Here is a 24,722-nt window from a genome sequence, read left to right as displayed (position 1 = left end):
GGGCTTAATACTTAGGTGATGGGCTGACAGGTGCAACAAACTACCATGGCACACGTTTACCTATGCAACAAACCTGCATGTCCTGCACATGTATCCCAGAAATTAAAACACAATTAAATTTTTTAAAAAGAAAGATTTAAAAAATCAATTGTTAAAAACATTCACTGCAAAATACTAAGTCCAAAGTAATATGATCAATTAAAATGTGTGGAATTTTCTTTAAATGCTATTGAGCTGTAGGAAATTTAAATTATAGTCACTTTCCCACATGTGTTCTCTCATCACTCATCACAATGCCAGCCTTTGGGGAAGAGCCATACACACTAACTGTAACACTCAGAACACAACCTCCGGTAAATGGAGGAAGGGCTTCTCCAAGGGTTTTCCAAAATAGAGTTTCCAATTCCCAGGCAGAACAAGGCTGGATGAACCTTGAGCTTCTCCTGGAAAGAGCTGGCCCATTACCAATTAAACCTAATCTAATCTGTCTAGGTTAGATTATCAATGCCTCCCTTTTCACTAAAGATTTTTGGAGGTTTGCAAATTATTGTTTATAAAAAATATTTATCTTAACTTGTAATATGGGTTTCTTGTTACTTTTAATGAATCAATAAATATTTTAAATTTCTCAATTTTAATTTCTAACGTTATAAATACTGATGGAACTCATATAAACAAAAGACATTTGAGGACCTCAACAATTTTTAAAAATGTAAAGAGATCCTATGAACAAAAAGATCAAGGGCCACTGATATAACCATTTGCTTGTATTTCTCTCATGTGAGAGTGGGCTCCCCCAGGACAAGGACCAGATCTGTTTGCCTTTGAATCCCCGTCACCTACTGTGGTATCTGATAGACTGCACAAACTCAGCAAACTCTCACACGTCAACATTTCACAGCATTTTTTCAAGTACTTCGTGAGGCAGAATGGTGCAGTGAACAGATAATGAGCTCTGCTGTCCCCAGCACCCACTCACCACACCATCTCTCTGATTGTTAGCTTCCTGGTCTGCAAAAAGAGACTTAACAGTTCCTCCCCTACAGACATTTGAGGACTAAATAAAATAGCATATGAGACAAAGTGCACAGTGGCTGCACGCTGAAGGTATTCCATTCTTAATTCCCTTCTCTTTTAACTACAGAACATTTGTACAAAAATGTTCTGTAAGACAAGATGTCTGCAGCAGCCGAAGTTTACATTAAAGAGCAACAGCAAAAGAGAAGCAGGAAATACAGATAAAAGTAGAAGAAAAAACTAAAAATGGTGAATTTCCTTTTTTCAAATAAATTATGATGAAAAGTATTTTACAAAATAACATTTTTTGTAACAAAAAAGAATGGAAACAGCAACTTACATTTCAACTGGAGTCAGAAAAAAAATTTGAAAATGCCTAAATTTCCACCACAGAAGGAACGCTGACCACTCAGGAAGAAAACTATGCTTACACCTAGCATGACAGTGGCGTGAAAGGCAAGAGAGCAAAAGACGTACTGCAGATAGAAATATGAGCTGGTTTCTCAGCTGCCCGCCAAAATCTTAGAAGGGGAAAACACACTATTTTCCCCGTGTGGGTTGATTGCATAGTGTAGAAGCTCAGATATTTAGAGAACATTTTTATTCAACAGATATTTACTGAGCACTTACTTTGTGCTAGGTAACATGTCAGACACACGTTTTTATTAGACTACTTTACAACTCAGCAGAGATGCAGACACTTGGGCATAAGTCAAGTCTGAAATTATGATTGTAATTTCTGCACAAATGTGTTAGAAAAATAGCATTCTAAACCAAGTTAAAACGTTAACAAGAGGAAAGAAACAAAAGCCTATTGTTTGACATAGGAAGGTATAAATCTTTACTATCGGTGCTGCCTTCTTCCTTTGTTTTCTGGGATACCACACTCTCTCAGTTTTCATTCCATCCTCATGTCCATTCTTTCTCACTCTTCTTTGCTGGCTTCTTTTCCTCTTCTCCATCTCACAATGTTGGACTGAATCGGGTCTCTGTTTTCAACTCTCTTCTTTAGCTACAACAACTTCCTAACGATCTTTATCTAGGCCTATGATTAAAATATTATCTATATAATAATTCAGTCTATACACTCCCAAATTTGTATCTCTATGTCCAGCCTCTCTCCGAAGATCAGAGTTCATAGATCTTTGCACTTATAAGTCTGACAGATTTCTCAATCTAATGAATCCAGAACAAAACTCTTGCCCTCAGCCCCACCACTCCTTACCCAACCCACTCCCTATACAATCTTTCCCATATCTGGAAATGACATCGCTATTAATCCAGGAGTTCCACCAAAACCCTCTCCTTGTCACTTTTGATCTTTACTTTTTCTATGTTTTTTAATCCACCACATTTGGTCCATCAGAGTATACCTCCAAAATACAAGCTCAATCCAACCACTTACCACATCTTCAATAACTACAGCTGCAGCATCGTTCACTAGCACCGCTGTGGGAGCCTCCTACATGGCCCTTTGCTTTTCTCTGTTATAATCCAGGCTCAACACAGCAGACAGGGTGATTTTTTTTTTTTTTTAATGTCAACCAGATCACAGAACACCACTGCTCAAAATGGTCCAGTGTCTTCCCATAATATTTAGGCTATAGCCCAAATTTTGTTCCTTGGCCTACAAGGCCCTACACCTCCCTCTCCAAACTCAATTCTTACCATTTTCCCTTTCCCCACTTTACTCCAAGGACATGGATCTTACTGTTTCCAAAACACATGGAGTCTGTTCCCACTACAGGTCCTTTAAATTTACTTTTCCCTTGTCTAGAACAATTTTCCCATGGATTTAAAAGCACAGACTCGGGTCTGTGTTTCAATGTCACCTTCTCAGAGATCCCTGATGTAAAATAGCAGACAACTGCTAATCCTGACCCAGACTCTCTTCCCCCTTACCCTGCTTTGTTCTTCTCCTAAAACTTCTCACTACCTAAATGTGGATTATGTATTTACCTTTTTAGTATTAACTGTCATTTCTACCAGAATATGCAGCCAGGGTATCATCTTACCTGTTCACAGTAGTTACTCAATCAACACTGCTGAATGAAATGGATGAAATGGAAGAATGCTTTCTAAGAAGTGCTGTCTGTTTCCAGGAAAGCAGCTAAGCAGTCTAAATGTGTCATAATGTTCATTTTAGCAAGTATCCTATTTCCAAGACTCTTCTGGATTCATAAATTGAAAAATGTTCCATCTGCTTCTTTGCTTTCAGTACTGTAACACTCTTTCCATATAAGACGACTTGGAAAACATCTTCCTTACACCATTCCTTGAGCTGATAATCTATTAGTTATCATATCTTTACCTCCTTTTCTTTTTCTTTTTTTTTTTTTTGAGACGGAGTATCGCTCTGTCGCCCAGGCTGGAGTGCAGTGGCGCCATCTGGGCTCACTGCAAGCTCTGCCTCCCGGGTTCACGCCATTCTCCTGCCTCAGCCTCCCAAGTAGCTGGGACTACAGGCACCCGCCACCATGCCCAGCTCATTTTTTTTGTTGTTGTTATTTTTAGTAGAGATGGGGTTTCACCGACCTTTACCTTCTTAATTGCTGACAAATAAATTATGCTTGTTACACATTTTGCTTCCCCCATATGTTCTATTACCCCTGAGATAAACATCAGACAAGGAAGATGTCACCCCAAGAGAAATCTAGAGAACAAATGTTCAGTATATGCTGATTTTCTACGTTGCCTTTCCTCTGACTGGAAAATGTGGTAACATAAATATGATCTGACACAGAGGTGAAAGAACATCAAAGCATTTTAGAAGAGTAAAGTCCTTTCTATCCCCTGCCTTCCCATTCCTGTGTGAAGAACAAGAGACACACCCACTAGAGCGTGTTCTGTACAACCCTCATACATACGTACACAGGTATGCCCAAGGCACGGAGAGCAGCTAAATTCAGACTGAAGACAGCTAATTTCAGAATAGATTTGAGCAAATACTCTGAAAGATCAGTTGAGGTAAGGCAAGGCTCTTTCTGCTGTGATTCTAATTTTCATTTTTCCCTCTACAGAGCAAAAGGATGTGTTTCAACAAGGATAGATGTGTCTCTTCATTGGTTATGGAACTTTGCAAAACAGAGTTACAATCAGATCTCCTAACACTTTTCTAAGGCCTAAATATATATATCAATCTATCCTTTTATGAATACTGTGTTTGTGATAGACTTCTGTCTTTCTTTTCTGGTTATAAACAGAAGACTGTCGTAGAAAATGTAGGAAACACCTGAATGTACAAAGAAAATATGGAAGAAGTATCATTCATGGAACAAGAAACTCTGCTGCATTTATCTGTTCCACTGTTGTCCAGTTCTTTCTTGGTCTCCCCTGGCCAACCCTAGCCGACAGAAGTTAATGCATTGGTCCCCTCCTATTCTTGCCTCCTATTCACCCTCCATTTCTCAAACTTCAGTCAATCTCCTCTTGTCATACTTGAGAACCACCCACACAAGGAATCTAAAAGCTATGGCCCAAAGGCTGGATCTGGGCCACTGCTTACTTTTGTACTTCCCATGAGCTAAGAGGAATTCTGATACTTTTAAGTAGTTGAAAAATCAAAGAAATAATACTCGGTCACAAGTGAAAATTGTATGAAATTCAAATTCCAGCATCTATAAAGTATACAATTTTGCTGAAACACACCCTAGCTCTTTCATTTACATATTATCTATGGTCACTTGTGCACTACAATGGCAGAGTTGAGTATTTACAATGGAGAAAGCAAGGTATCAAATATATACTCTCTGACCTTTACAAAACAAGTTGGCCTACCCCTGACCTTAACAGAATCTTTTTCTTTAAATGGATACTCCTATTTTACATAAAATTATTCTAAAGAAAACTTTATAGCACTTACAAATAGAAAGCTATAATCACCATAATCACCTTAACTAGAAGAAAACCTTGGAAATTACTGCAACAACCATGAGATACAACTTCACATTCATTAGCATGATTATTATTATTTAAAGAAAAAAAAGAAAATAACAAGGGTTGGCAAGCATGTACAGTGGAGCCCTTGTGCACTGCTAGTGGGAATGGAAGACAGTGCAGCTTCTGTGGAAAACAGTATGGCAGCATTTCAAAAAATTAAAAATACAATTATCATGTAATCCAGCAATTCCGCTTCTGGGTATACACCCAAAAGAACTGAAAGCAAGGGCCCAAACAGATATTTCAGCATTATTCACAATAGCCAAAAGGTGAAAGCAACTCAAATGTCCATCAAAAGATGACTGGATAAACAAAATGTCGTATATTCATATAATGAAATAATATTTTGCCTTTAAAATGACCCATGCTAAAACACGGATGAACCTTGAGGGCACTATGCTAAGTATAATAAACCAGTCACCAAAGGACAAATGCTTCATGCTTACGCTTCTATGAAATACCTGAAGTAGTCAAATTCATAGAGACAAAAAGTAAATGATGGTTGCCAGGGGCAGGGGAGAGAGAAATGGGGGTTATTGTTTAATGGGTACAGAGTTTCAGTTTTCCAAGATGAAAAGAATTCTGGAGATGGATGGTGATTATGGTTACACAACACTGTGAATGGACTTAATGCCACTGAACTATACACTTAAAAGTGGTTAAAATGGTAAATGTTGTTAGGTATATTTTACTACAATCTAAAAAAAATTTTTATTGCAACAAAAATAAAATAATGTTAACTGAAAACAAGCTAGATATTCTTTTACACCTAAGACTTGGTTTTTCTATGTTTAAAAAAGAGACCAGTAATCCTTAAAGAAGCCTTGAAGATGAGCACGGAACATACAGTCTAAAGGTAAAAATGCAAATAAAGTAAAGAGGGACTTACTATTTGTGATTCAGTTTCATAAATCACACTTCTTTAATGTCATATAAAGTGACATTACTTCAAAATATGTGAATTCCCAAAAATGTCCCACAGTTTAGAGAATACTACCCAAAATGTTCCCCAGTGATGTGTCACAATCCAGAAACTACAATCCTTACACTCTTGCTAAAAGGTTATTTCTTGATTCATACAGGGCATTCTCCAGTGAAGGGACCAGCTTTGCTGGGTTACAGCTCCCTGTTTCGCAATAACATTTGAATTTTAAAAATCATTTCATCACCCTGTATCTTAGTATTAAATATATTTGAACAAAGGATAATTCATCAGATTGGCTCTCCTGTGGTTAATTTTGAGAAGTTCTAAAAAATCATAGGTATAAAGAGGGAACTGGGGAGGGAAAGAAGAAGTAAAAAAGAGATACATCAGAGAAAACTTGCTCATTTTTTTTTTCAGGAAAGTATACATGTCTTATGGAGCCAGATAAAGGAAAACAAATAAATCACAGAAAATCTGTGAGATTGTCACATTTGCTAAAGCACTAGTTACCAGTTGTTGACTGGTTACTATTCAAGAACATCACTGCTCTACAGCACAAAATTCTAAAAGAATTAGAAAAATTCTTACAGGATAAAAATTAGAAATTCAGTTTCAAGGTAAGGTTTACTACAGAAAATTGTTTTCTCAAAAGATCACAGGATTTATGAGACCTTAAATTATAACTTAATATGAAATATCCAGCAAATCAAATGATTTCTAATAAATAAAGTTGATTCTAATGTCCCTTACGTTGTCCACAATAAGCTCCAATATATCCTTTCTGGCACTGGCAGTGGTCATCTGCACAAGTCCCACCATTCATGCATCTCACGCTGCACTGCTGAACTGCAAAGAGCAATAACAAAAAATGTAAAAAATCAGTCATCAAAATTATAGTATATGTGAGAGGTTATAAAACTATAAACTCAATTATCCAATTCAATGACAATTATATCTTACAGAAGGAAATATTATGACCCAAACATATTTTTATTCATTATTTCTTTATAAGTGCACACATGGGCATATCTGTGATAACATGTTATTCAGGATGCATTTAAAACACTTTCAATGTTAAAAAAAAATAAACAGAAGGTGACTAGCAGCATAGTTTCTGGCAAGCAGAAGGTACTTTTGTCTCCATTCAGAACGCAGGAGCTGAGTGCCCATCATTCCAGCTCAGTGCAGTACTGTCATAATGGACTTGAAGGCTATCCTCACAGAGCTTGAAATGCCGATAGGGAGCTACGGAAAATGCAGGTAAACAAATACCATGAAGTAATTATAGACTGTGATAAACTGTTTGAAGTAAACCGTTGTGAAGGAGACTAGCCTGGAGCCAAGAAGGAGCATAGATACCAGCACCAGACAAGACCACTCAAAGGAGACATTTATACTGAGATATGAAGGATGAGAATGAGCTAGATATTAAAAGTACCAAGGAGGAACTTCAGAGAGAGAAGAACCAGCAAATCAAAAGACCTTAGGATGGTAAAAGCTTTCTTCTGAAGAACAGAGAGATTCCTGTGGTTAAAAAGAGGCAGACAGGGAAGAGATCTTGGAGACCCAGGCAGAGGCCAGTCAGCTAACACACGGCATCCTTGGCCACTGAAGGGTTTTCATTATATCCCAAATGCAACAGGGAGTCATTGAAAGGATTTAAATGAGAGAGTGAAGTGATGTAATCTATATTTTTAAAAGATTACTCTAGCTGCTCTGCAGAGAATGGATTTGAAGAGGGCGAGAGTCTGGGAGAAGGATGAGGACAGCTTGCACCACATTGTAGCAGTGGAGATGGAAAGGAAAAGATAAATCTGAGATAATTATTTTCCAGTAAAGCCTACAGGACTTGTTCAAAGAGCTGACATAGAGAAAGAGAAGCAGCAGTTACTTAAGCACCGGCTGGATGGCAGAGCCATTTGCCGAGGCAGGAGGAACTGTGGTTCAAGTAGCCTGTGGTCAGCAATAAATTCAGTTTCCTTTTAGACATGCTACTAAGTTTCAATTGCTTGCTATTTCTTGAGGGGAGATGTCAAAGAAAGGGAACATATGAGTGTGGAGGTCAGTGGTGGGATCTCCAGTGTAGATAAGTATTATGAGTTATCAACATACTGGTAGTCATTGAAAACATATATGTTAATTAGTTCACCCAGGGAGGGCAGTACTCAGTAATACTAAACCTCGAATGAAAGACTGATGAAGATACAGAAAATAGAATAAAAGGTAATGATCAAGAAAAGGAGCACTGAGGGCCACTGGAATTATAAAAGTCAAAGGTGTTTCAAAGAAAAATGAAAAACAGCATTTCAAGAAGATAGTGATTAATAGTGCCAAAAGCTTTAGCAAGGTCCCACAGGATGATGACGGGGGCGGGGTTAGAAAAGTTCCTGATGAAATGGAAGGAACTCATTGCCCAAGGCCAAATGAATGCACAGATTCCATGCTAAATTATATACCACAAACAAAGAGTGGCCCAGAGAATGTCCCAGCTCCCAGGTAGAGGAATTAAGAAACTGAATCTTAAAATTCCTCTAGGATTGGGTTTTTTGCCAAAGGCAAATATGAGAAAACTAAGCATAGGATAATGAATATATGGGCAACAGTATCTTGTAGGCAATCAGGCGAGAGAGAGGTTCAGGTTAAGTTGGGGATGAAATGTTCTGGTTAAAGTGGTCAAGAAATCATGATGAATTTGAATGGTAGATTTTAAAAAGCTGGGGAAATGGCAGATTCAAAGAAAGTGAAATTAAGAGAGTTTTCATCAGGAGTTTCATCAGACGACAATGGCATTTGTTGTATGAATCTTGAATCTTATTCCTGAGTCAGACATACTCTATATTACCTTCTTTTAGGGAAAATTTGAAGAAATACATATTAAAAATATAATGACTTCACGCTAGTTTGAGGCAAGACTTTAAAAAGCATTTATTTAATTATTGAGCAATTAAATACACAATCTTGCTTCTGCCTTGTTATAATGTTATCTTAAATACTAGGCTAAAAGATTAATCTTCAACCTTAAGGACCCAACAATTTTTAATTGGATCATGAATCACACAATCATAGTCCACAGTTATAATTACCTTACGTAGGTGTTGGCAGTTAATACATGTGAAGCAAAATAGGTCCATATGTGTAACGTATCTGGTAAGTACTCAATAAACGTATGCTGCCTTTGAGTTCTCTTCTCCTTTCCCCTTAGATAACCCACAAAACATCTGTTAAGCAAAGGCAACAAATATAGCCTAGTGTTTGAAACTACACATTTAGGCATCAGAATACTTGGATTCAAGTCTGTGTTTCCTTGGGCCAGTTAATTAAATTATGTGTGCTTTACTCTGCTACTCTGTAAAATGGGGTATTAACAGTATCTCATAATGTTGATGTAAGGATTAACTAAAATAATAACACTTCAAACTCCCCGGCACAGAGTAAAAACCTAGTTAGGTCATAGCTATTATTCACCAAGAGTTACTTCTTCACTGAATTCTTAATCTGTTTCTGCATAGACATACAGCTCCTGCACCAGAATTAAAGCATTTTTTCTTATTGAAAACCATCACCCACTTAAGGCGACAATTAAGTCACTGAAGATTTTTACTCTAAAGATTAATACACACCTAGTATGTGAGGAAAATAATCATGGATTTATATCCTTTTTGAGAAGGACCTTTAGCATTTACTCCAAAGCTCAAGAAAAATGCAATGAAAAGGTCACAAGTAAGAAACATACTTGATTTTGATCCACAGGTTGGTGATATTTGCCCACTGGAACACGTACACATGTTAGGACGGGAACAAAATCCATCTCCACAACTATTTCTACAAATCGCTGTAGAAAGCACAATAGGAAAATGAATGAATAACTATATAATAAACCATAGTTTACAAAACAAGAAAGCTGTATTTAAAAGTTAAAAAGTCTGAAAAACTAAGATAAAATATATGATGTAAATGTCTAACTTCAGATATGCAATAAAATTACCCATTGTAGACTTGGGAATAAGTCTCATAGGTATCCTTATGATAACATGTAAACAAATGAAGCTGGTTCAAATTGCATAAATCCTTTAAGGAATCTCCACACTGTTTTCCATAGTGGCTGAAAAAGTAGAACTACCATTTGATCCAGCAATCCCACTACTGGGTATCTACCCAGAGGAAAAGAAGTCATTATTCAGAAAAGATACTTGCACATGCACGTTTATAGCAGCACAGTTCAAAATTGAAAAATCGTGGAACCAACCCAAATGCCCATCAATCAACAAGTGGATAAAGAAACTGTTACACATATATATATATATATACACACACACACACACACATATATATGTAACTGTGAAATACATAATATATATAATGGAATACTATGCAGCCATAAAAAGGAATGAATTAACAGCATTTGTAGATACCTGGATGTGACTGGAGACTTAGTATTCTAAGTGATGTAATTCAGGAATGGAAAAGCAAACATTGTATGTTCTCACTGATATGTGGGAGCTAAGCTATGAGGACACGAAGGCATAAGAATGATACAATGGACTTTGGGGACTTGGGGGAAAGAGTGGGAGGGGGTGAGGGATAAATGACTACAAATATGGTGCAGTGTACACTGCTCAGGTGATCGATGCACCAAAATCTCACAAATCACTATTAAAGGACTTACTCGTGCAACTAAATACCACCTGTACCCCAATAACTTATGGAAAAATAGAAATAAAAATAAAGTCATATGTAAGTAAACATTACAGAATGAAAACATGGTAGAATAAAATAAAGTACAGGCTTTTAAGTTTAAAATACATACGTGTGTGTGTGTGTGTGTGTGTGTGTGTATGTATTTACTGACCTTAAAAGGTCTAAAAGAACTTTCACCAAACACTGCAATGGATCTCACTGCATGATGGGCTTATGTATGGATTATTATTTTTATAATAAACATTTAAAGCTTTGCAATAAGGAAAAAATTTGCATAATCCTAAATCTTTAATTGTCTTATCAATACAGGTTGTCTCTTTCATTAAAGACTGGGAGTTTAAAATGCAGAATTCACCCAGAGAAAACAGTCTTGATTCTAGGTAGTTGGGAGAGTTGCAGGAACAGAGAAACCACAGCCCACTATGCAAAAGCCTTCACAGGAGACAGAGAACATGAAATTGTCTGAACCAGAGGCTCTGGTGACTTGGCCAAGCCTCAAGGGTTCCACACACATTCCTTCTGGGCTGGTATCTGACCTACCCTGTGATCAATCTTTGGTCCCCTCAATAATTCCCTTTCTCCTTCCTACAGCCTTTCTCCTTCCATATTTTCTCCACAACCTAGCTTACTCCTGCTGCTCAGAAAAGCTTCTGTAGCATTTTTATGGTGGGGAGAGTCAAAGCCTCCTGCATCTGTGACCTCCAATGAACAGAAAGGTATGAGGGTCATCACAGCAAAGAATGTTAGGCCCACTGACACAGTACATACCACAGATACTCCAAACTTGTAGGCAAGTACCTTCGAATGGGAAGTCTCTCCCATATTTAGAGACAGTTCATTTAGGAGCTGAGAGATTTATCTCTATAACCATAATTGAATTCTCTCTTTCAGCACAAGGGCTGTGTGCTTTAATGCTCATGCTATGACTGGATATATAAAGACAAGAAGAAAATCTGGAAATGCCCTGAAACTGGCTGTAGCTAGGGAAAAGGTCCCACAACTTTCAAAGAGGTCTGGGACCCTCAACAATGTAAAGAGCATTTCCTGCAGAAGTAAACTAACTGTTTATCTTCCCCAAGATGCCTTCTGACATCCATACACTACTACCAGCGTTAGTACTTCTTATCAATAAAAACAGTGGGCTGGGTATGGTGGCTCATGTCTGTAATTCCAGCACCTTGGGAGCCCTAGGTAAATGGATCACTTGAGCCCGGAAGCTGGAGACCAGCCTGGGAAACATAGGCAGACCCCATCGCTATGAAATTCTTTTTAAAAAATTAGCCTTGCACATTGGCATGTGTCCATAGTCCCAGCTACTCAGGAGGCTGAGGTCGGAAGGTGGCTTGAGTCCGAGAGGTTAAGGCTGCAGTGAGCTGTGATCATGCCACTGCATTCCAGCCTGAGTGACAGCGAGATCCTGTCTCAAATTAATAAAAAGAAAAAGTGAATAGTGTCAAATACTGTGATTTAAGATAAAAATCGTTTAGGTAAGAATATGTTTCCTGCCATGGAGTCGACTCTTACTTCTTAAAATATACTACAGTTTCTGATCACCAGTAACTCTCCAATGACAAATGTGCATTAAAACATTATTTTATTTCAAATTTCCCTCCTCCCCCAGAAGGCCAATATTTAGTCTAGGCTTAAGAGAGGAGACTCAAAGTACCCCCACCCGGGTTCCAAACCAAATGAAGGTTTGACAGGCTGCAGACTGAGCGTTCTCAGGCAATTATCCGTCATGGATACAGGTATATACTTTGTATCTGTGAGCCAATAAGAAGCAAGAATGCTGAGGCCCTTTAGCCCCACACAGGCCTCAGACTATGGTACACTTACTGAGTATCTCTCCCTCCCACAATTACTAGAACTATGAGACCTAGAAATGCCAGAGGGAGAGGGAGACAGGACCTAGGGGCTGAGACTTCAGTGATGCTGTGAGAAGTCACATGGCCAGGTAAAGAATACATAGCACCCAAAAGGTCTGAAGTTGAGTTGTCACTCTGCCATTGATCCACTGTGAGCTCCAGAAAAATCCACAGCCTTTCTGAGTTCAGTTTTTTCATTTAGTAGCATAACGTAAGGGAGTTATATTGGAATGCTCTGACATTTCCTCAGGTCTCAAATGTTATTAATCCAGCCAACCTCATCCCACTGTTATTATATTGATCAAAATACTATTCATTGCATAATTTCACAATAAATAAATTAATAAGCAAATTTTTTCATTGCTTCACATTCTAAGAAGATTTTTTTTAAAAAGGTGAGAAAGTCAATTCCGTGCTTTTGGAAATGAATATTTGCAAGTTTGGAAGTACTTCAGCAATTTTTCTAGGCTACAACTAAGAACAATACCAGCAAAACATAGAGACTCAAATCAAAATGCATTAGGTTTCCAGAACTTGGAGAATTATAGTTTCTTTTCAATATCTTCTCCTTATAAAGCCTGTCAAAGTCAAACATTAAAATTCTGTTGACCATTTTTTAATGGTCAAAAAATAGTCAAAAAAGTTGACCATTTTTTATTTTTCTATATTAAAAGAATGCTGAGGTACAAATGTATGAGAAAATTAATATTTGGTTTTGATTTTCTGTTTGTATTTTACTTATTTTCTTTTTTGTAAATTGTCTCAGATTATTTTGCTAAATGGTATGATACAGATAAGTTCAATAAATATAGTAATTTACTTAATTCATTATCATCAGGAAGGCCTGGAATTAAAATTCTTGATTTTGAGTTTATAATGGTTTCATTTCATTTATTACCTCTACATATGATCATTTTAAATGTCAGACTAAATGAACTACTGAATTGAATGCAGGCTGTTAGCGTTAAATGAGACTCATGCAATAGAATATAAAGGTATTACATTCTTCCTGTTTCATGCACTGTTTAATAATCTTAGGTACTAGAATTTTTAGATGTGCTTATAAGAAGTATTTTCATAGACACTTCTCAATACAAGTGTTATAAATGTTTCTTGTAGATATAAAGATCATTTCAAAGTTTACTCTTTTTATAGATTTCTGATACATGCAAATTCCAATGTATCTCACAAGCATCCAAATATTTCAAGTATAGGAAAATGCAGATTACAATAGTCACTGTTACCCTAATATTTTCAAAGCTGATCTTCTACCAGTGATCACTGGGCCATACATATATTTCTACTGCAAATACTCTGGAAGGCTGTGCTCTCTGGAATTCCCATTCCACACTGATCCAATAAAATCTGACTTTACAGATTTTCAACACGTACCATGAACCAATCCCTCCTCCTCGGCTGCTCTCCAACTCAATAATGGCAGTCACATTCATTACAGTTAGTGAGTCAGACTTTCCGCAGTGCCTAAGTCACTCCCAGCTAGTATGGCAGGTGTGCAATGAGTGACGTTAGCTGTTTCAGGATTCTAAAAAACCATGTAAGTTTAAAGCAGCCATGGTAATGCCCTACTGGCCTGAAAGAGTAAACGCACCCTCCATTAATGCCTCACATATGACTTCTGTGTTGGAAAGAAAAGAATGCAGAACTTTTTCTTTTAAAAAATAAAGCAAAGGCTTATTATAATCAGAAGATTTGTTTAAAATATTTATAAGTCACTTTAAGTGACACAGTTGTTTCCTATTTTTGCCATTGGAGATAGTGGGATTTTAAGGTAGAAAAAATAAGAAGAAATTAGTCTTTATGACACTTGAGATTTCATCCCTTTTTAAAAAACTGCCCAGAAATTACATTACGTATCTATCTCAAACCCACAAAACCAATAAATATAGAGTCAGAAATGCCACTACATCCTTATTATCCCTTGGTTAGTGCGGCTTGCCCTTTTTCTCTGTTCACAGTTGCATAATTATTTTCTCCCTGGAGAACATGGAGGTCAAACTGAAGTCAAGATTGGATCTAAATGAACGTGCTGTCTATGATACCTGGCTCTCCTCCCAACAAGACAAATGTGGTTGTGCTACATAAACACACAGGAGAAGGCCAGTCACACTGCAAGTCACAAATTTACAGCTATGAGGCTGATAACTAATGAGCTCTCCAATTAGAACGTGGAGAATTGGTTATACACTTTGGAAACAGAATAAAATAATCAAAACTTTTAAGGTCAGAGATACAGAATTTTTCAAAGTCTAAGATTCATACGTTGGAAATCTACTGCACACTATTGAGGTTTGGGGTCTAGAAACTCTAAATTCAAATGTCTTCCAAAAAGTAAAAAAAAAAAAAAAAAAAAAAAAGTCAAGCCCCTCTGTAGGAGTTAAAAGTTTGTTAACTTAGGTCAACACTAAATCCGTGAGAATGCTCCTTTCCTATCTAGGTTATTGAGATAGTTGTAGTTGTTGAGATAAAACCAGAAATAAGAAAGCGGTTTTATATAAATGCCTAAGAAACCTTGATCTTCATAAGGCCTAAACCTCAAGCGGAGTTAAAAGCTTGATAATTTGCATAATAACATGTGGTCTTATCTGGATTTTTTTACGGAAAAAGTGGTTTTGAGTTATCTCGATAATTGCTCCACTCCTCTTCCAATTTGTATTAATTTTAATTATCTTTGAAACCTTTATCATTATTGCCCTTCAACAGAGTCTAGAAGTGAAGTCTCAACTGACTCAAACCGGTTGAGTCTTCCCCACTATTCAAATGGGACCGCGTCCAGATTATCGGTGCAATGTGATCACTTGATTTTAAAGGCAACTGTGCGTCCAAATGGCTGTGTGCAAGAGGTCGGCTGGAGATAGGGCCGACCTCGCTGCCCCAAGCTGCGATCCCTGCCAAGCACTCACGGACAATGCACTGGTTTCCTCCAGGGAGCGTCTTCCATCCAGGGCAGCAGTAGGAGTGGAATCTGGAGCCGCATACGTTAGGCCTGTGATGGACAAGCGCGGTCACACACAGATAGGGAGAGGGGTGCAGTAACATATAAACGGTCTTCGTAAGCAATGCCCCGAGTGAGTAGATTTCAGGACAAAAAAACAAATCAAAATTACACTTCAAATTCTTGGGGATTGGGAGGCAGACGTGGAAGCAAAAGAGCGAGATGCTGGAATGCAGGAGGGGCAGAAACGTCTAAACACTGCCTTTCATCTGTCGTCCCTTGCCTGCCTTTTTAAAGGGCGAAAAGAGACATGGAAACATGTAATTTGCTACTATTCTAGCTTCCAGATGCAGAGAACAAAGGGACCATTCCGTTCCAAACAATCCTTGCCCTCCTTTCCGAATCCATTCCTCGTTGATCAACTGTTACTTTGGCCCCGACGTGTCAAGGAAAGCGCGTCGCAAGGTGGAGCGCTCGGGTTGACGATTAGAAGGTGAGCTGTGAACCCTGCACACGTCCTCAAACAAAAGGCTCACGAGCTGCGCCCCCGACGGTGGAGAGCAAGCAGGCTCCTCTGGCCCCTGCAGCAGGCGGACCCAGGCCCGCCTTCCGCCCGACATTCAGAACCTGTTCCCGCACCGCGGGCTCTGCGCGGGCTCTGCGCGGGCTCTACGCACGCTCTGCGAACCGCATCCCCGGGCCCCGTAACCATCCGCCGCCCGACTCCCGGAGAGAGGGCTTTCCGCCCGCTGAGCTACGGGTTTGGGAAGGAAAAGGGGGATGCGCTCCTGGGGGTCTTTGGCTCCTGGATGTCCTGGCGAAGGGGGCTGCAGCTCTAGGCTCCAGCAAAAGGGTCAGGGACCGAGTGGGCCAGAAAGCCCCCAAACTGAGGATTCCCCCCTCCCCCAAGCCGGAACCTTAGGTGCGGGGCCGCTTGCCCACTTACCCTCTGAGCACGTCCTGCTGTCCGCGCCGGCGGACGCGACTGGCCACTGCGGCACCCTCCTCGCGATACTCGGGCGCCAGAAACCCGCCTTCAGAGCCTGTTGTAGCGGACCGGACCTGTTGCGGCGGCGGCTGGGGCCGGGGCGGCTTGGGCGGAGGAGGCTGAGGCTGGCCGGCCGTGCCCTGCGCCCAGAGCGCCACACAGCCCAGCCACAGGAAGTAGGGCTGGAGACACAGCCGCCGTCTTCTCCCCATCGCCGGCGCTGAAAGCGCGCGGCCGTAGACCCGCGGAGAGGGAGTGATTAAAGACAAAATCTGCGATGCTCAGAAAAAAGTCACGGTCTAATAAGCCCTTCGTCGGCTCCCGGGACTCCCTTGGGCTCGGGCTGCCTGCTGTAGCTGGAGACCCCGACAGAGCACCGGCCCCCTGGCTGCCCGCGAAGCCAGACGCGGGGCGCCGGGTCTAGCGCAGTGGGCGGCGAGGCGCGGCGGAGGTGCAGCCCGCAGCCCTGAGCGGTACACGTTGCATAACCGGCCTAAAGCCCCGAGCGACTCCAGGACCGCCAGCGGGCGGGGGAGGAAATTACAAAAGCCCTGGCGTAAAATTTAAAAAAATGTGAACCTCAAAAGAAAAAAGGGCCTGCACGCAGAGCTCGGCGGATTCCCGTGCGCTCCGGGCACGGATCTTGGAAAGCTGCAAAAGTCACCAGAAAGAAACAGGCAAGCAAACAAAAGTCGTCCCCAAAAAAGAGAAGGGTTCCCTCTGGGCTCGTTCGGAGTCCCACAGGGCAACGAAGCGCGGGCAGCGGCTGCGGAGCTGGGCAGAGGTGCGCGGGGCCGGGGCGTGGGGCCAGCAAGAGAGAGGGCGGGACGCTGGACGCTGGAGAAGATGCGGCGGTGGAGGGCGCGGCGCGGGGGTTTTAGAGGCCCGGCGGGGCGCTGGGCGGGCCGGCGGGCGGTGGCTGTCAGTGGGGGCGCGGCCGTCCACACGTGGGGCTCAACCCGGACTGAGAGGCCGGCGCAGAGTGGGCGGGGACAGAATAAGGGAGAGATCAGGGGCCGAGGAACGAGGGGAGCGAGGGTTGGGTGAGGGGAAGAGGAAGGAAGGGGGGGAGGGCGAAGGGAGGGGAGAAGACGGAGATTGGGGAGAAGGGGGGCGAGCCCGAGAGGAAGGCCAGGTTGGAAGAGGGACTTGGAAAGAGGGATTGGCGAGCCCGGGTGCGAGAGGAAATGAGCGGGGGATGGGGGCGAGGTTAGGGCAAAGAGAGAAGTGGGAAAGGGGAGGGAGGGCCAAGGTCCGGGCGCCGAGAGGAGGGGCCCGGGGGGCCGGCTGGAGGGGGCGAGGCGCTAGGCGGCTTTGCTTCCCGTCCCCGTCAATTGGCCGCTAGCTCTGTTTTGACTGCCTGTATAAAGCGAGCAGACGGCGGGGGATGGGGCGATTAGGGACCGGATTTGGGAAAGGAGGCAGCCCCTTCCCCTCCCCCTCCCCCTCCCCCTTCCCCTCCGCCTCGCCGGGCCGCGGACCAGGGACTAGGGTCCCTAAGCGCACCAGGCTTGACTGGCCCGCAGCTGAGCTGACCCGCAGCTGAACTTCCCCACCGGACAGAGGCCGCCAGGTTGAGGATGAGAACGGGTCTTTCTGTAGGGTCCCGGACCCTGACCCGGGATGGGGGGATTCGCAGTCAGCCAGGAATAGAGGCTCACTGGGCTGTTGGTTGCAGCCTCAATCCAAGAAGGACGGACCCTCCCCATCGCCCTCCCACCCACACCGCCCCACCGGGAGCGGCGTCAGTCTGAGAGACCAAATTAGGGGCTGGGCGTTTCCAGATTGAAATGCGCCCTCCGCCACCAAGAGGGAGCTCACGCGGCCGCGGGGGACCCAGGCAGCCAGCCGGCGCCGCGGTCCTGGGGAGTTCGTACTGGGGTGTGCTCTGGTGTGAGACCTGGCAGGACTCTGCCTGGGCTTGCATGCAGGGAAGGGTTAGAGACCCTGAAATGTACTAGCGGGCAGGGTGATGACAAGGCGGGTCAATGAGGCTTGGGGCATACCCTTGGTTCCTGGCTTGGACCCCTTCCGATTAATGATTAAATCCTAGCAATTGGTGCAACCCTCTGTACCTCTTAGAGTGCCTCTGCACCGGCCTGCCCTGGGGTCTTCCTTCGTGGCCCTCCTTTCATGAAATCTCTGTGAAGCGCTGGTCATTTCTCATTCAGTGGAATATCATAATTTAAAAATAAAACACTCCTGAAAACAAGGAGAGAGCATCCAAGCACAGTTTGCGAAACAGTACAAGAGAGCAGTGTCTGGTTTATTCAAGCCTAGAAAACCTTAGTTTAAAGGGGAAAATGTTGTACATATGTATAGAGGGGTGTGTGTGTATGTGTATACACATATACATATATATACATTTATATTAAATATATATTTCTGGCCCAAATTGCCCAGATCTTCTGTTTGACAGCCAAAATTCTCCAGTAATTGGCATAACTCCCTCCTTTATTTCTCCATGTAGTCAAATGGTCTTAAGGTAGTACCCCTTGTTACAATATTCTTATAAAGCAGAAGAAAAGATGAGAGTTACGTAATTTCATGTGAGACATCTATTTGTTAAAATCCAAAGAAAGAGCAATAGAGTTATTTTCGTGTACTTTGCTTCAGATAAGTAAAATTATTTTAACTAAAAGAGCCAACGTAACTATCTCCTGGTTTAAAGCAGTGTTTTAGTCATACCATTTAAAACATCCTGTATCTGTTGTTGTTGTCGTTTTTTAACACTTACATGGCATCATGGTTCGTTTCTGTCCATCACATTAAATCTAAATGCTCTAAAATTGCCTATGCCTTCACCCTTTGATCCAGCAATTCCACTTTTAGGAATCTATATAAAAGATACATAGACCAAAAAAAAAATGAAATGGTGAATTCATTTATTTGACTGTTCATTGCAGCACTGTTTATAATAGTGGAAGACTAGAAACACAAACTTCCCATGAATAAGCAACTGCTGTGTAAGACTTCATCTATTCAGTGGAATATTATGCAGCTGTCAAATATGAATGAAGAAAAACTCTATATGCTCTTAGAGAGTGATCTCTAGCATATACAGTTTACTAAAATAAGAAAAAAAAGCGAGGTACAGATAGACTAGGCAGTTCATTGAGACAGAAAGTAGAATAAAGGTTACCAGGAGGTCCAGGAAAATGGGAAGGATAAGTTATTGTTTAATGAGTACAAAGTGGTCTGTTTAGGATGATGAAAAAGTTAGAAATGGAAAATGGTGATGGTTGTCCAACATTGTGCAGGTACTTAATGCTACTGAATTGCATGCTTTAAAATGATTAAAAGGGCAAATTTTATGTTATGTCTATTTTTTACAAGATTTTTTAAAAAGAAAGCTGTATAATATTGTATGCTACTTTTTAGGAATATGTGTGTGTTATAGATTTAACAGAACAAAAGAGAAGTATAAACTAAATCTAATAAAAAATGGTTATCTGTAGGCAAAGGGGAGACCATGGGGGAAGAAACAATGATGGAAGCTAAACCTTTCTAAATATGCTTAGTTTTGTAGTTCTAGCTTTGGAACTATGTTCCAAAGACCTAGAAATAGTGACAAACCAAAAGCATAAGGTCATTGTGACCAGACTGTGGGTCCTAAATACCATTTCCAAAGTAAAAGGAATCAGGGTTCCTTGGGTAAGTGGTGGATTCCAAGTCTGGGAAAGGAAATGCATAAAGTGAGTATGGACTATCTGTCTTGTCATACCTGAAAGCAAGAAATTATCTGACTATTAAGGTCATGTCAAAAGGAAACCTGAGCTATGTTGAAAGAGATCTCACTGGTTAAGGATGGGGAAACTTGAGCATGAAAAAAAAAAAATGACAGCAAAAGATAAAAATCTATGAAGTGTGTAAATATTGAAGATTTCCAAATGATACTCCAAACAAAAATTAGTTGGCCACTTTTGGAGTTTGTTAGGGCACAGTTCACTATTCTAGACACATTGCTAAATAAAATTATTAACCAGTTATTCTTCCTTTGCTAGAAAGACTCAGAGAAAGTATTTCTTCTGGAAAAAAAAAAATCACAGTTGTAAATGCAGGAATGATGGAATTAGAAAAATCACTACTTTGTAAACTCTAATAAAATAATGGACTTAGGCAACGGTTTTCAACAACCGCTAAAACCATTAGTTAAGAAATGTTCAACTGGTGGCCATTTTCTCCTCGGGGTGTATTTGGCAATAATTGGGGACATTTTTTATTGTCACAACAAGACAGTGTGTGGGAGTGGTGATGAGAGTATCAGAGATGCTGGTAAACATTTTACAATGTACAGGACAGTTTCCCATAAAAAAGCATTTTCTGGTCCAAAATATAAATGTACTTGAGAAGCCGTGCATTGAAAAGTCAATTGGGAACTTTTTAATGAATGTGTCAAGCTGTTACCACAAGAACCTACTGATTATTAACTTCTGAAAAGTAAGACAACCAGACATTATGTTTTTATTTATGTGGTGCAGTAGGAGGAACACAGATCACCTATGAAATACCTTTGTCAAAAAAACTAAGCCTGAATGTAACCATATCTTCACATTTAACTCCCAGTTTTTAAGAACAATAGAGGACCATGAAATATATTAAATGATGCCTTAAGAATATAGGTAACCAGATCTAGAATGGGATATACCACAAGACCAAGTTCTTCAAATAAATGACATCAGTAGAGGAGAGAGGGGAACTGTTATGGCCCAACCACCAAAAGCAATGCTTGCCCCTTCTCTGGGATTTTGATATGAATGTTAGTGTAAAATAACATTTTTGATGCTATCATCCAGTCTAGTAAGTCTTATTTATATGGTTGCAGCTATAGTCAATATATAACTGCAACTGCATGAGACACTCCAAGTAAGAACTGCCCAGGCAAACTCTTCTGAGTTCCTGACCCATAAAAGGCTAAGGCAAAATAATTTTTTAAACCTATAACTTTAGGGGTAATTTGTTACGTAGTGATAGAACACTGAACTGAACACTGGTTACTAGATATAAAAGATTTATTTTTAATTTTGGGAGATGTGACAATGGTATCATGGTTATCTTTTTAATATACTGGCTAATATTATACTTACTAAAGTCTTTATAGATGAAATGATAGGATGCCTGGATTTGATTCAAAATACCGCAAGAAGAACAAAGGCAGAGTGGATTAGATGTACTTTATTCCTCTTGGCAAGTATACTTAAATAAACATAAATAAGTATATGTGGAGGGAGAGAGCATGCATGCATAAGAAGACTGTAAATGGTAGGGAGGAGAAGGCAGACTAGTTACCCTGCTAGTGACCTTGGGACCTGAGGAATGACATAATAGTGGTATTCCTGAGTTGCCTTTTGCTTTATGTATTCTAGAATGGGTGCTAGGAAAGCTGGCAATTTGAAAATGCCATTGACAGCAGATCAGAGAAAGCCTCCAAAGAAAGCCTCCCTTCTCTAGCCAAAAGACAAGAAAGGAATAGCCTAGAAAGACAGAACACTTTTAGACAATAACTGCCCTAACCAAACCACAGAGAAAAACTGTAGTCCCCTTTACCAACAATGGCTAAGTAAGGAGCCTAGACTTTCATCCTTACCAGGGTGTAATGAGGTATCCCTCCCCTTCTCCTGGATAGTGTCAGAGAAAGCCAAGTGGAAAGCTCAGACTTTCATCTCTCTGCACAGTCATGAGCCACCTTCTCCCAATGGTGTCAATGGAGAAGCTGGACTTCCACCTCCATCTAACAGTAATGAGAAGCCCCTGTCTGCTGGGATGGTGTCAGAAGAGACCTAGCGGACAGTCAGGAATCTTCTCACTGCCCAGCCGTAATGAGGCCATCCCACCTCCACCAAGGTGTCATGGAATATCTTGGGAAACTACATTGGGAGCAGTAATGAAACACCGCTTTCCTAGCCAGGGTGGTACAGAAGAGCTTGAGTGGTGACCCTGTACTGTCACCCCTGCCCAATAATAGCAAGTTACTCCTCCCCTCGAGTGTCAACAGAGGCTGCATGTAGATCTTGGACTTCCACCATCATCTAGCAGTAACGAGGCATCCGTTGCCCTCTCTGCCCACCATTTCAGTATCAGAGTAGGCTGCTAAAACAAAGGATGTAAATATACTTCAAAGTCTCATAAAATAAAGTCAAAAATGTCCAAGATTCATATACACCTACTATTTACCCACAATTTTTTTTAATTCCAAGATTCAACTGAAAATCGCTTATCACTGAAAGAACCAGGAAGATCTTAAATGCGAAAAGGAAAATCAATACACATCAACATTAAGATGACACAGATGTTAGAATTGTCTGACAATATTCTTAAAGCAACTATGATAAAAATGCATCACTTGGCCATTGTAAAACTCTTGAAACAAGTGATAAAAGAAAGAAAGTAGAAAGCATCAGCACAGAAATAGAAGACATGAAGAAGAAACAAATGGAAATTTTAGAATTTAAAAATAAAATAATCAAAATGTTAAAACTTAGTAGATGGGTGTCACAGCAAAATTGAGAGGGCAGAGGAAAGAATCAGTGAACTTGAAGATAGAAAAATAGAAATCACTCAAACTGAACAATGAAGAGTATATACACTAAAAAATCAAACACCCTTAGGGAGCTGTGAGACTATAACAAAATATCTAACATTTGATTATCAGAGTTTAAAAAGAAGAGAAATAGGATAAAGCTGCTGAAAAATTACTTGGAGAATAAATAATGGTGCAACATTTTCAAATTTGGTACTATGCATAAATATACAGATTTAACAAGCCTAATAAGTCCCAAAGAGAATAGACGCAAAGGCATTCACATCAAGACTCATCATAGTCAAAGTTTTGAAAATTAAAGGCAAAGAAAAAAATCATGAAAGCAGCAAAAGAAAGGACACTTTACTTGTCCTTTCTGGAAAAAACAATTAAAGTGATAGCAGATTTCACATCAAAAACCGTGGAAGCCAGAAGGGAGTGACACCCATTTCTTCAGTGCTGAAAGTAAAGAACTGTCAACCCAGAATTCTATACCCAGTGGAAATATCCTTCAGAAATAAAGGACACATGAAGACTCTTTTAGATGAAGGAAAACAAGAATTTGTCTCCATCAGACCTACCCTAAAATAATGGCTAAAGGAAATTATTTAAACAGAAATAAAATGTTAACCAAAGGATTCTTGAAACAAGAAGGAAGAAAGAACAACAAAAAAGGGAATATATGGAAAAGTATGAGTAGTTTTGATAAATTTTATCTCTCTTGATTTTTCTAATTTGTGCTTGATGTTTCACATAAAATTATAACATTGTTTCAGGTATATATAAGAAATATTTAAGAAAATTATAAACAGAGGAAGGTAAAGACACATAAAAGTTGGTAAGGTTTCTGTACTGGTAAAGTACTAATACTAGTATACTGTGATAAATTAAAGGGGTAGCACAGGGAGACCTTCGTGATGAGGAAGTAGTTCTCTAACTGCTCGGTGGTGCTTACCCAAATCTGCACATGTGAAAAATGGAATAGAACTATACATACACATTGTGCCAGTGTCAATTTCATGGTTTTTATATTGTACATAAGAAATAACCATTGGGAGAAACTAGTTAAAGGGTAAACAGGATCTCTCTGGGCTATCTATGCAACTCTCTGTGAATCTATGCTTTTTAAAACGTTTAAAATGTTAATGATAAAACCATTTTAAAGAAATTTGAGAGATTCTTACCCATCTTCTGTCAATGTAGAGATATTTCATCCCATGCAATTTAAAAAAGGCAGTTAATAGATGAAATGAAATGGCAAAATGTTGATAATTATTAAAACTGTATATACAACTCTATCAGTAATTGAAAGATCCAGCAGACAAAACCAATGAGGGCATAGCTCAGCATAGTTGAACTGAGTACCACCACTGATCAGCTGAATCTAGTTGACATTCATAGCATATTTCATTTAATAACTACAGAATACACTCTCAAGCTTGCATGGAATATTCACCCAGATAGACCACAACTTTGCCCATAAAACATACCTTAACAACATCTAAGAGAATAGAAATCATACAAAGTGCTCTCAGATCACAATAGAATTAAATTAGGAAAAAAAGACAGAATAGAGCTGGAAAAATCCCTAACTATCTGGAGATTAAACAATAAACTTCTAAATAACAAACATGCCAAAAAAGAAGTCTCAAGAGAAATTAAGGAATATTTTAAACTAAATAAAAATGAAAATAGAGCTTATTAAAATTTTCAGGGCCAGGTGCAGTGGCTCACACCTGTAATCCCAACACTTTGGGAGGCTGAGGTGGGCAGATCAAGACATCTGCTCAAGAGATAGAGACCCATCCTGGCCAAGA

General features: G+C 40.1%; 2 protein-coding genes across 2 annotated transcripts in view; one reads left to right on the top strand and one right to left on the bottom strand.

Moving 5' to 3' along the window:
• The window catches only part of FBN2 (fibrillin 2), a 270,516-nt gene extending 253,278 nt beyond the window's left edge, over positions 1 to 17,238 (bottom strand). Inside the window, exons 1-4 of the mRNA XM_050795748.1 lie at positions 16,344 to 17,238; positions 15,366 to 15,448; positions 9,615 to 9,713; positions 6,632 to 6,727 (exon numbers count right to left, since the gene is read on the bottom strand). Coding sequence (XP_050651705.1) covers positions 6,632 to 6,727; positions 9,615 to 9,713; positions 15,366 to 15,448; positions 16,344 to 16,597 — 532 coding nt within the window. The 5' untranslated portion in view covers positions 16,598 to 17,238. The remainder of the gene's footprint in view (positions 1 to 6,631; positions 6,728 to 9,614; positions 9,714 to 15,365; positions 15,449 to 16,343) is intronic.
• Positions 1 to 24,722, top strand: part of ISOC1 (isochorismatase domain containing 1) — a 1,173,170-nt gene that overhangs the window by 587,941 nt on the left and 560,507 nt on the right. The window lies entirely within an intron of this gene.

The sequence above is a fragment of the Macaca thibetana genome, chromosome 6, assembly GCF_024542745.1.
Source record: "Macaca thibetana thibetana isolate TM-01 chromosome 6, ASM2454274v1, whole genome shotgun sequence".
NCBI classification, from domain to species: Eukaryota; Metazoa; Chordata; class Mammalia; order Primates; family Cercopithecidae; genus Macaca; species Macaca thibetana.
This window is presented reverse-complemented; position numbering and strand designations above follow the sequence as displayed.